Genomic DNA, 13,636 nt, shown 5'->3' on the forward strand with positions numbered 1-13,636 from the left:
ATTTGAAATACAGACAATTAACATCTGAGACAAAGATCTGTAAAAACAATATTGGAAGAAATAGCAGTTTGTTGTCTTCAATTTCTGTTAGAAGACTTCAAAAGATTGATGGAAAATTTTCAAAATTGGGTTGCAATCATAGCTTGCAATTTAGAGATTTTTGAAATATTGTCGGACAACACATGTGCTATAGAAAGATTGTTTAGGTTTCATTCTTTTGGAGTTATTGGGATAATTTGGTTGAAGTTTTGCCCATGTGGTTGTCCTTAATATTTTTTGACAGTGGCGTTTCTGACATATTTTGAAACATATGTTCTTTAAAGTATGTAGTGTAGAAAACATACTTAAAGCAAGCAACTTATGGGTTGTAGTTTGAAATTTTACTGAGTTTTGTTTTTGTTTGCCTTTTGGGTTTTTTAAGCCAAGTCCTTCCAGTAGAATTACAAGATAGGTTTAGGAGGGTCTTTTTGTTTGGTAGGTGTTTTTTCCTGGAAAACCCACAATATTCATCAGTCCATATCCTCAATTTAGGTTGTATTTTGCTTTGTGTTGCTTATTCTTGATGTAATTGCAAATGGTTTTATTTTTAACTGCACACTTTTAACCCTAATTGCCTTTTTGTTTTGGAATGTTTCAAGTAATTTTGCTATATCCATAAGAAGTGTCTGTTGCTTGTAGAATTGGTGATAATGCTTAGTAAAATTTAGTATAAAATTTATGAAGTCAGTTTAAGAATCTGATATATTGGAACAGATTGCCCAAATGGGTTGCATAGTTTCCTTCACTGAAGATATTCAAGAACCATCTGGATGCAACCCTGTGCCTGTGTTCTAGGATAAGTCTGCTTGAGTAGGGAGGTTGGACCTGATGACCCACTGCAGTCCTTTCAAGCTTATGCACACTGTGATTCTGTGCTAATTTTAACATTAAATATATCAATGTTGCAAAAAACGCCCAGTCCCTGAAGATCCTAGCAAAACAGTGTAATTTTTATTACATTTGATTGTTTTTTATTTGGGAGATGATGTTGTTATTTCTTGGCTTTGATGCATAAATGAACCAAGCTTTTACCTACTGCTAATTCATCTACTGGGCATAATTTCAAAAATAAGTTACAGTTGGTATACTTTCTATGTAATATTTTGGAAAATAAACAAAATAAGTCAGCATATGGAATGGACTGTAGGTATTGCTGTATATGTCCAGTAATCATCCCTGTATGCTGCTGCATTACTCTATTACCTCATTTTTCTCCATCTTTTTTTCTGGAGGAACCAATAAAGAAACACATCTCAGTCTGCAAAGAGAGAGTATGAGAAGCAAAGAATTAATCAGAGCTATCCCTATTTAGAAGGCGTGTAATTTAAGGACGAGTCCAAGTTTGAGATTGCACATGATCTAAAGTGTGTAAATTTAAAGAAACACTGAGTACATTGAACTAACTGCATTTGTAACAAGCAAAAATTTTATATTTTCACATACATATGTTAATTGTTAATTGTTCCATTATCTAAGGACATCCTTCCAACAATTGTCTTTAATTACTTTAGATTAGATGGATTCTTTTTTTCTTTCCTAGGCCCTTAAAGAAAAAGATGATCTCAAAAGTCAGCTTCTCTCAGCCATAAACCAGATAGAAAACCTGCGGAAAGAGCTGAATGATGTGCTTACAAAGAGAGCCCAGCAGGAAGAACTCCTCCACTGTAAAGAGGTAAAACTGAATGAAATGGAGTCACACCAGGTATCTCTTGAAGAAGAGATAAAAGAAGTTCAAGGTACTGCAAAAAAATTGGAGAATGAGTTGAAAAAGCAAGTCTTTCTACAAAATCAAATGGAAGCTGAGAAGGAACACTTGAAGACAGAACTTGCATCTATTAACTTGTTTCATAAAAAAGACCAAGAACGACTCCTAGAAATGCAAGTAGATGTAAAAAATTTAAGTGCCATACGTGTGGAACTAACAAACAGAATTGCAGAAGAGGAGAAAGCCAAAAAGGAATTACTTAAGAGCCTCTCAGACCTCCAGAAACAGCAGGAATCTAGTCATGAAGAGATGATTTCAGCTAACAGGCAGCTGAAGATGGAAAGAGAAACTCACCAACAGGAGTTGGCAGATCTTAGATCAGAGTTACAAAATGTGAAAATCAAACATGAACAAAATGTTCAAGAACTCACGAAACTCCTTAAACAAGAAAAAGATGATGCAGAGGCTCAGATTAGAATGCTAAAGGTACTTATTGTGAAGAATTCCAATGTCAGATTTTCCCCCTTCTCCCACACACCCCACACACAGCCCCTGCCATTGAATGATGAAGGTAATAAAGCATGGGCTTTAAAGCACTTAACGCACATGTTATTGCAGGCCATTGTAAAAGTTTAAGTTTCAGGGTAAAAGTGTTATAGTACCAATCTAAGATCAAAATCTTAGTTTAAAAATAGTAAAATAGGTATGATCAAAATAGAATGAAATGTATGATGCTGTAATGTAATGCAGGTGAAGTCCCAGGTCACTGGCAAGGGGGAAGCATTGTACCATACAGTCACCCCAGGGCACCATCTTTTAAAAGGATAGAAAGGAGGTCTGTGGGAGCTACTGTCAGCCTTCTCTCTTCCTGGGAAGATCATGGAACAAACCTTTTAGAAGCTACATTAAGCCACAGGAGGACAGAGAGGTGATTTGGCATGGCCAGCACAGCTTCACCAAGGGCAAGTCCTGTCTGACCAACCCAGTGGCCTTCTCTGATGGAGTGACGACATCAGGGACAAGGGAAGGGCTACAGATGTCATTTATCTGGACTTCTGTAAAGTGTTTGACACAGTGTCCCACAACATCTTTCTCTCTAAATTGGAGAGAGATGGATTTGATGGGTGGACTGTTAGATAATAAATTGGCTGAATGGTCACATTCAGAGCATTGTGATCAATGGCTCAGAGTCCAGATGAAGTCCTGATGTACAGCAATGATGAGTGGTGTCTCTCAGGGATCTGCACTGGGACTAGTATTTAATTATGTAATGTATCATTCTTGACTTGATAATAATTCTTAAGCAGTTGCTAACATAGAAACTTCTAAGTGAAGATAGCAATTAAAAAAACCCTAGGTGGTTGCTAGTAGAAGGATCATTAAAATCAAATATTTTGACAGTAGTGCTTAACATTGGAGACTTAATTTTTAGTGTGTATATCATTATTTAAGTGGTCTGTCCAAAAGTGGTTTTTCTTTGGAAATGACATTGAAATTAAGAGTGTACATTTGATATTAAGTGGAGAGAAGGAAAGTGTATTCTGGATGCTAATAAGAAAAAATAAGTTGATCGTGACTGTGTTTTTCTATGAAACAGCAAATCCTACAGTTAGGACCTTTTATTTTTACTGATTGTTGAACCTAGACAGAATATTAAAAAAAAAAATTAATTTACAATTCCTTGATTTCCCCAGAATCCTAAATCAACATATATTTTTTAAGAGCAGAAGGTTTGAGGGAGATGGATTTTCTAAGATATTAGGGTAGACAAATTTTTTAGAAGTATGCAAAATGAGAATGCACGAGATTCTCTTGATTGTGAGACAGTAAGTGAAACAAAATAGAAAATCACATGCATCTCTAGGAAGATCTGATGAGAACATGTCATCCTGCAGATGTTTTGGTTACTTTTTGTCTGAACTCATCATTACATTGCATTTGGATTTCAATTTTATGGACATACTTTTCTTCTAATGTAAGGTAAATTTAACATGCATTTTATCTTTTTTTTTCTTTTTTTTTTTTTTAAGTATTTTTGGTGTTAGAGTAGTGTTTAGGGAAATCCAACAGAAAAAAAAGTTGGGTTTTTTTAACCTTTTTTTTTTTCAAGCTGCTAAGATTTTGTGCCTAGCAACCAGCTGTCTTTTACTGTCACAGTAATAATTGACCTTATTTATGCCTCAGCTGTGTCCGACCTTTGTAACTGTTTTAGGAAAGGAATATACATATTTTGTCCAAAGATAGTTAAAACTTTAAAAATAGAGCTTGGTTGAGAGACACTTGAGGACTAAAGAGAAATTTAATATATTTGTAGAATCCAAAGCCTTAAACTTAGAGGATGCATTTATGAGTTACTTCCAGGAAATCAAAGGTAGAGACTCCTGTGTTTAGTGAAGTAACTTCTGCATAGATTATAAAAAGAAGTGACTTTTGATTTTAGTTGTTCTTTCCTTGCTTGCCTCCTCTGTATGGTACTTTCTGCCCCACTTTTGCCTGGTTTTCTGTAGTGCAGGACTGGATTGAAAAATTATTAAGAAGTTAAGGATTTTTTGGGGTAGTAGGGAGGGTACCATAAGAATATTGTATGATGCAAGAGAACTGGAGAAGAACATCGAGTTTTTTGAGCTACCAGTGTTAAGAAGGATCTTACTATTTCATTACTGAGCTTCTGATGCTTAAACTTTTAATTTGGTTCCTGCTAGAACATCCTAAATGATTCCCAACCGATGCCGCAATAATGTCTTATTTGTTATTTAAAAGGATTGATACAGTAGGCATAGGAATTTAAGTGGTTTGCTTCGTGATCTCCATTTGGCTTTATGCTCAGAAACTCTGGACCTGTTGCCTAATTTAAATACATACCCTCATTTGCTTTAAAAACATGCTTGTTTTCTTAGAGTGATGACATACAAAATTTCCTGCTGCCTGACAGTTTGCAAGTCTTTGAAGTATAAATCTTTAATCTAAACTTATATAGAGATAAGTATATGTACATATTAAATTGTATATATGTGTATATTAATTTTAAATTGTTTTCTATACATTTTCCAATTGTGCCATCTATTTTTTCCTGAAGATTATTAAGTGTTGAAAGTGGATTTAATAAAGATCAATTCAATTATAGTCATATCTACCTTGTCCATACTGGAAATTAATAAGTATTAACTTTCTCTTCAGTATCTCAAGGGTAATATAGGTATTTTTTTCTTGGATTGTCACCAGCTGCATAGATATTATAATGCAATTACCTTTAGTAGGAACTGAAAAGTTGATTTCTATAATTATATTCACATAAAATGTTTTGGGCATTGCAGGCTTGTCTTTATGATCTTTAGTCTTTGTAGACTGTAGATACCAAAGATTTTTCTCAAATTGTCCTTTGGAAGAGTTTTTGTTATCCGTTCAGTGTCTAAATTAATGTCTAGATATAGTGTCAAAATTAATTAATGAAACTTCTCTCCTTACCCTTCTTCCTCATAGAAGCTAGATTTATAGTGTAGTTGGGAAATAGAATTTTTGCTTTTTCTCAGAAAAAAATTTACTTCACAAGTTTATTTTTGTGTTTAACTGCATCCCACGCTTTATCTAATAAGAAACTGGTTTTGAGGAATGTGTGTGTTAATTTGCTTTTTTGTTGCATTTTTTTAAAGTTTTCTAGATATTGTAGAGCATTTCTCAAATCTTTAATTTTCAGTCAATTATTTTTTTTCACTGGAAACAAATATACATTATTTACTTATTGTTTTGGTGCTTTCTAGATCCTTACATGCTTTCTTCATTTTTCTCTGCAAAGTTTCATCAGTAGCATTAATCGTACAAAGTAAGAGCACTAAACCCACACAAATCTAGAACTTAAAAATTCTAAATCTTTGCTGTTGTTTCCTTGCAGATATAAATTTAGCATTTGTTCCTGAAATTAAATGTGTTTTAGACTTTCTGATTCCAAATTATTTTAGTAATGGAAAAGCTGCATAAATACTAGGCTTCTCAGGATGATGTAAGCTGATGAATGTAGCAGAGCTGAAATGAAGAGCCCGAGACTTCTGTTTTCTGCTTTAAAACATTGTGTGTCTGTGATGCATGTTTTCCATGTTCAGATAAGTAATTGCACTTAGTAGAACTTAATTTTTTTTATTTATCATTTGGCAAAAGTGTTCCACTGATATAAAACTTTAGAGTTTAGGTGTTTTTTAAAATAACCCATACAGTGGCTTTGTATTCTTTTTTTCCCTTTACCATCAGATAGAACTTTTAGAAGAGAAAAACATAACTAAGGCTCAGGGTCGACAACTGGAAAAAATAAAAGTTGAGAGTGATAAATTGACAGAAGAATTAATCCAAAATGAGGAAGAAAATATAAAATTAAAACGGAAATGTGAGTTTGTAAAACAAGAACTGGAGAAAAAGGTAAAATTAACTGATTTTAACCATGATTTGTTTCTCTGCTGATAAATACCTAAATAAATGATGGATTATAGGAATAGATGGTAAACCTAAAAAAAACCCAGCATGAATGTATTAAAGAATGTACGCAGTCATGCCATAGTACATGGTTTCTTTATGAATGAAAGAAGACAAAAAGGCTTTGGCTGGATTATGAATTATATCCCTCCAGAGATTTGTTAATATTATTTAGGACTATAAATACAAATCCTGTTGCTTGCCTGATCTCTAATATAGGTAACTAAGAAATGTTTAATCAGCCACTTTCAGCCACTTCTAGTTTTCTTCATATATTTCTTCAAGATGTAGTGGAGCTATGAATAATTTAGAGATAATTTGAAGTAGACATGCAATGTAAGCATAGTAAAAGAAATTCTAATTAATGTTGAGATGGAGGATTTTTGGTGTTTTGGAGTTTTCTTTTATAGTATAGAGTTAGAAAAATGTTAAATCTGGCATTTCTTTAGCTTGCTAAACTATCAGGAAGTGGTTTTAAAGCTTAGCTTGTCACACTAGTAAAAAGTACTTGAAATGAAAATTCAAAAATGTGGTTTTTTTATGTTGGCATTTTAGTTGTGTAATACCTATTATTAAGAATATGTGTTTATAGGAATGTACATGGGCGTCTGTTGTGTATTAGCTCCAAATTTACCTAATATTGGGGAGACATTCTTTTTACATCAAAATCATCTTTTGTGTCTAAATTTAAAAAGATTAGAGAAGGTTTTAAGCATGCAATCCTGTGATCTCAACTTTTGAAGGTAAAGGCAGATGGAGACTTCTATATAGCTTGCATTAATGGTTAAGAGAATATTTGCTATTTTGGTTTTGTGGATTGTCGAAAGGGATGTTAGGATGGGGGAAATAATACTACCTCTTGATAAATCTCATACTAGCATACAATTGTAGCAGCACAGCCGAAGCTTGTTACAGAGTACTTTCTTTTTTTTTTTTTTCCCCATGCTTTTAACACTTTTAATATTCTGTTCTTAAGGCAAATACTAATTCAAAGGGGCATAGGTATTACAGCTAGCTTAGATTGGTTTTTTTTTTTTTTCATGAAAGGTGAAGGAACAGAGCATAATGGTAAAATGGTTGGTTTCTTTCCTTTCTCTTCTGTGCACTTCTGAGTCATTAGTGACTTCTTTTCTCCCGTAGGCTCTGGATGTAGAATGATAAGGAATGTTGGCACATTCAGAAAATCAAGAAGATAAGAAATAAAAAAATAAAGTTATGTGTTCTGTTTTAGTCATGGTCTGTGGGAATGAACTTTGACATGTGATAGACTGCATTCACTGAATAGTGAGACAATATAGATACTGGAAATGTATACAGTGCAATCTTACTGCTTTCAGAATACTAGTCTAGGTCAAAACTCTTATTTCAACTCCCATATTTCAAATCCCATCTTTATAGTACAGAAATACTGGAACCTGTCCATCTTAAAAAATCTTACAATTTCTTCAGTTTGAAATAATTTCTTTCCCAAGTATTTTTGTATTAAGTGAAAAAATCAGACTGCTTATCAAGTACTGATGTTTCACATTTGTTGGCCACCTACATTAAAAATACCTGTTTTGCTAGTAGAAATAAACACCTATAAATAGAACCTCCAGAAAGGAGGTAGCAAGGTGGATGTTGATCTTGTCTCCCAATTAGCAAGTGATAGGACAAGATCAAATAGCTTTAAGCTGTGTCTGGGGAGATTTAGATTGGATATTAGGAAAACTTTATTCATGCATTGGAACAGGCTGCTTGGGGAAGTGGTTGAGTCACCTCTCCTTTAACTTGTTGTTAGACATTACCTAACTCCGCACTGGTGTCTCATAAGAGCAGTGTATGAAGATCTCCAGCAAATAGACTTCAAACAGTTACACCTTGTCATTTTGGAGGTCCACAATTAATAAATTTTTGAAGTCCTTGCTGTTCTTACTGTTCTTGGTGCAACTTGCACACATTGGAATTTGCGTGTTAAAGTGTTTGCCCTTTGCTGCATTACATCCTCCTGTTCTCAGCAGCAGACGTGTGTTTCAATTTCATTAATTCTCACAGTATAGATTTTTCTATATTATTAATGATCAATATTTTGTGTAACCTAGCAGCAGTTTTGTTTGGTTTTATGGTAGTTCTATCATAGGTATAAAAGAAGAGAATCTGAGTTTTAAAAACATATGTAACATATTTAATTAACTTTCTGACATTAGATGATAATATAAAATACTTTCTTCAGTGCCACTCACTCTCCTGTGAGATATTCTTTGGGTAGTTTTCCTTTGAGGGCACACTGACTGCCAATAAAATTTTCCTTCTGAAGTCTCTTTTCTGACGATAGAGATTAGATGCCTAGAACAGATTCAGGGCAAAAGATAATAATGGGAGTATTTACACTGGGCTCTTTTTCTACTCATGAGGAGATTTGTAATAGAACACCTATTTTTGACTTTGAAAATAGGCTTTATGATTGTTGAATTTGGATTTGGTAGCAGTTTGGATTTGGTAGCAGTTTCTTTATTACTGATTTACTGGATAATAAGGAGAATCAAGGGAGGAACTTACAAGTGCTATTAGAAGGTATTATTTTTCTATGTCAAGGAGTTGAACTTAGCATGACTGAGTATGGTCTGATTATGAGATTGAATGATACATGGCTGATGACATATATTATTAATGCAATTTTTTTTTTTTTGTTTTTCCTTTTTCACTTTAGGAAAAACAGATCAGCAATGAAGAAGATCATTTGAGAAAGATGAGTGAGGCCAGACTGCAGTTTAAAGATCAGCTGCGTCAATTAGAAATGGAACAGCAATCCATTCTCTCCACGATAGGAAGTGAAATTGATGCTGCCTGTGAAATCTTTTCTCGAGACTCCATGGAGAAATTAAAAGTAATTCTAAGTTTTAAGTATGCTGCAGGTTTTGTTCTTTTCTTGATGAACTTTTGTAGTGGAACTTGTATGCATTGTTTTCACTGTTGCATAGATAATCATTCTAATAGAATTATGGCTTTTTAGCTGGTACAGAGAGACATTGCTGTGTATTACAATGGGATACTATGAAGGAGTGTCCATGCATTAATTGAGTCTGCTTTCTTTTTTTTTCATTTTTTGAGGAATAGTTCTCCTTTTGCTTGTGTGAAAGGACCTTTTATTAGCCAAAATTTTGAGATATGTTTTCTTAGGCCATGTTCCTAGAATTGGGAAATCCTTAAGAAGGACCTAAAATGCTTTTAAAAGTAGGAGAAAATGGAAGAAATTTTTTGTTAAAAATCACTTAGGTGCTTTGTTTTTTATGTAGAGAACTGAATACTGAAAATGAAAAGAGTTTATAACCTCCTCTTTTGAGGAGCAGGTCCTTGTATTCAGAAAACTCAGACTCAAATTTTCAGGAAACTGGTAGCTTGCTGTAGCTTTTTTTTGCTATTTTACTATTTCTTCCACAACGCATTTCCCTGTAGCTTTTCTTCTGATCATTCTCATTTGCTTGCCAGGTACAGAAACCACTCTTCCCCCTCCATATGATTCTACAAGACTGAGCCTGTTAAATCAACATTGTACATTTCTGAGAATAAAGAGAATGGACTGTCTGACTCAGCTTGTCGCCACACTTACAAGTGCTTGACCTAGTGGCTTTTTAGCCTTAGCTGCAACCCAGAGTACACCTTTTTTTTTGTCTTGCTGTTTAAACAAAAAATACTTTGTAGCTCCTGGTCATTTGACTGGGCTGGGCTGTTTTTGAAATAGATTTTTTTCCACAATTGACACCATTTCTCCACTTACACGTGGAGTTGGGGTGTTGCAGCACAAAACTAGATGAGAATTCTAAGAAAATGTGTTTGACAAACAAGCTTCCTTCTTTGTATCCTTACAGATAGGTCTTTTTTAAAATTAACATCTATAATCTGCTGTAGTTGCCAGATTTTTGATCGAGCTATGCCTTCTTGAACTTGTTCCTCACCTTGTGGAGATGTTTTGGTTTCTGTATAACGTTTTGTAGATCCCTGTTTATACAATTCTCCTTGGTTTTTATCATTGGCCAACTTAAACCAGTTCTGAATGTGATTTTTTGACTAGACAGTTAATGTGAAAAAAAAGTTAGTTTTGTGGTTCTGGTATAATTTTTTTTTTTAAAGGTAAGAATCTTCCTTTATGATATTGTTCCTATGCCCAGTACTTCAGGTATTGTTAAGGTTTCTAAAAAGTTTCACCCTTTACTTCAAGAAGTTGCCACAGCAACTTGGGTAAGTAGGACGAATTTGATGGATAAATATTTGTATTGACAGAAGTCAAGCACTAGGCTTAATCTTCCTTGATAAGAAATTTATTTCTCTGATTAATTTCCAGTAAGCAGAAAAGACTTTCTTCCTCCTATGCCTAATGCTCATTTTATGTTTGTTTCTTTATCACCCACTTTTTCATAGGCAATATCCCTTACACCAACAGTACTGAATGATCCTCATCGCTGGTTAGCAGAAACAAAGGTAATAGTCAAACCTCCTGAAGTTTTACTGAGTAAGCTAATATTCAGCATTTGATGGTGTAGTGGGAGATGTCCCTGCTCATGTCAGGGGTTTGGAACTGGATGATCCCTAAGGTCCTTTTCAGCCCTAGTTGAGTGAGAAGGTGAGTCTGTGAATAAATGGATCTGATTTAGTTGAACATCCATTTAAAATGGCACTTAAAGGGTAAAAGGAAAAATACAAAAGCATTCCTTTGGCAGTTTTTAGTTATTAGATATTTCCAGACTGTTATTTCAACTGCTAGAATATGCTTCTATCAGTAAGAAATAACCATCACTATACCAAAATAAATAACAATATTATTTTCACAGAAAAAAAGGCATTGAAGTAAAAGCAGTGATAGCCTTTAGATCTGGTTCAAGTTTTTTCAGAAAAGTAAAGCATAAGAATGTTGTCAGCAGGTTAAGTTTCTCTTACAGCATTATCACAAGGCTAGATATTACTTTAAATCTTTATATAACGCTGATATTTATTCAATCTAAAATATATTAGATAGGATTCTTGGAAAATAAATTATTTTTTCTTTCCCCGTTGAAGCTTTCAAATCCTATAATGTGGGGGCACACTTGTTTGAGAACATCTTCAAGGTGATGACTGTAACTCATAAATCTTGCCTGTCATTTTGCAGCTTTCCTTCAGTTCCCTAGCTCACACATAGAACACACTTCTTATTCAGTATCTTTTAAAAGAAATAAATTTCTCATGATCAAAATAGACTGCAAACTGTGGAAGACAACTGGTGGTTTTGTGTCATGTGGAAGGGTCAAAGCCACAGGAGAATTGACTTAAGGAAAAAAATTGCAAATGTTTGCATATAAGAGAAGGTTATTCATGGTGTGTGGTCTGTGTAAGACTTGTAGACCAAGAAATACTTCCTCTATAGATAAAAGAGGTAAGGTTGCAATCAAAGGAGAAATGTTATGGAGGAAGTATTTTCTTCATTTGAAAAAGTGACACTGACATATTAAAAAGAACTTTCAAAGAGCATCTAATAATATGTTGCAAGCCTAAGTTTGTTTAGCTGCTAGAGGGAAGTTTAGAATTAATAACTGCTTAAAATGCCACTTTTATTTTCTTTTTTATTAAATAAACTGTGTGAAAGCGTCCATATCGTATTCCATTTCATAATTTCTAGATTTACTAAATTGATCACAACCTTATCAATGAGATCTTTTTCTCCTCTGAGTGACCCTTAAATATTGACTTTTGCTGACTAGAAAGGACTGATGTCACTGTTTTAGAAAGGGGAAATATTTTTAAATTCTGCCAACATAAAATAGAGAGGAAAAAGGTATTCTGAAAGGAAGGCCTATCTCTTGGTGTCTATGTGTGAACTAATTAAATGTGAATTTCCATATCTACCCTAGCAAATTCATGCTTCTGATTTTAAATAAATAAAATAATATTAACGAAAATCACTTTTCACATACAATTATCAACAAAAATATGTCTTTTTGGTCTCTTGAAAATCAACTTACCTTCTCTCTTAATGTATCTGAATGCCCTGTTATTATTATTTTTCAGATAGTTACAAATGAATAATCTGTGGCTTCAAAGATACTTTGGTCAGTGAACATTTATGTCCTCTTATTTTTATTAGAATTCTTTACTTTTTATGTACCTTTTGTTTTAAATGTAGACTAAGCTTCAGTGGCTGTGTGAGGAGGTAAAGGAAAGAGAAAGTAAGGAAAAAAAGCTGCGATGCTACTTGCTGCAGAGCCGAGAACAGCTCAAGCACTTGACACAGATAAAGGAGACTGAACATCAGTCTCTCTTTAAGCAGATAAAAAGCCAAGAAAAACTTCTGGAAGAAGTTCACAGAGAAAAAAGAGGTATGTTACTGATTCAATATTTGTTAATAAAAGGGATAAAGAATTTTAAAATTATATCAATTATAATTTCTATGGCACATTAATTTTATCAACTAGTTATTTCAAGCTGCAATGGGCTAGTGCTAACCAACAATAATGTTTTGTTTGTGGTTTTTTGTTTTCCCTTGCTGACAAATAAGGCAAATGCAATCAGCCACGTTTCAAACCAACACAGTGGCTGAGTAACACATGAGTTTACATCATGCACAGTGGATATAGAAATTATTTCCCAGCTGTACCATCTGGGACATTGCACAACCTGGGCAAAAAGGGATTATACAAGAGTCTGAGGCAGTCTGAGTTAGACTGCTATTGCACGGCTCACTGTGTCATGGTATAATTTTTCATTGTATTCTGTTCCCTCTGTTCTGGGAGAAAGGTGTCACCTTTTAGATTTTCTTCAGAAATCTTGTTCCAGCCTTTATTCAGGACTCCATACTGATACAACTGGGCAGAATAAATATTCTCTTAAATTATTTTGGTCATTGTCACTTTGTGCTGATTGATGTTGATTCAGATAAGAGTAAATTTTACTAAATGTATTTACAGCTCCTAGTAGTTGATTTATTGAAAATGTTTTGTGAATTGCAGCAAAAACCAAAACTGCTTAGTTTTGGCAAGAGCAAAGTTAATTCTCTTTGCAGTAACTGAAACATGCTGTGTTTTGGATTTAATATGGACAGTAATGTTGAAAACACACTCATGATTTAGTTGTTACACCCTAAGTCAAGGACTTTTCAGTTTTCCATGCTCTAATGGTGAGATGGTCCTCAAGTAGCTGCAAGAGAGCATGGCCAGACCAGGGGAACTGACAAAGGGATATTCCATGTATTAGAATATTATTCCCAGTGCACAAACATAGGAGAGTTGTTTGGGAGGAGCCAATCACAGCTGGAGAAGGGGCTGGACATTGTTTGGTGGTGAGCAGTGATACTGTACGTCACTTGGGTTTTTTTTTTACTTTATTTCTATCTTTTTTGACATGTGCATGTAATGACAGTGCATGTGACAATGTGTGCAAGAATAATGGATTTACAATCTCCATGTGAATTTAATTGGTTTG

At 34.0% G+C, this 13,636-nt stretch overlaps 1 protein-coding gene across 2 annotated transcripts in view; it reads left to right on the forward strand.

The window, feature by feature from the left end:
- CEP128 (centrosomal protein 128) overlaps positions 1-13,636 on the forward strand; it is a 93,471-nt gene that overhangs the window by 33,809 nt on the left and 46,026 nt on the right. For both annotated transcript variants that reach the window (XM_077784014.1, XM_077784013.1), the window contains 5 exons: positions 1,580-2,230; positions 5,987-6,151; positions 8,895-9,071; positions 10,604-10,663; positions 12,342-12,534. In XM_077784014.1, coding sequence (XP_077640140.1) covers positions 1,580-2,230; positions 5,987-6,151; positions 8,895-9,071; positions 10,604-10,663; positions 12,342-12,534 — 1,246 coding nt within the window. The remainder of the gene's footprint in view (positions 1-1,579; positions 2,231-5,986; positions 6,152-8,894; positions 9,072-10,603; positions 10,664-12,341; positions 12,535-13,636) is intronic.

Source organism: Lonchura striata, chromosome 6, assembly GCF_046129695.1.
Source record: "Lonchura striata isolate bLonStr1 chromosome 6, bLonStr1.mat, whole genome shotgun sequence".
Lineage (NCBI taxonomy): Eukaryota > Metazoa > Chordata > Aves > Passeriformes > Estrildidae > Lonchura > Lonchura striata.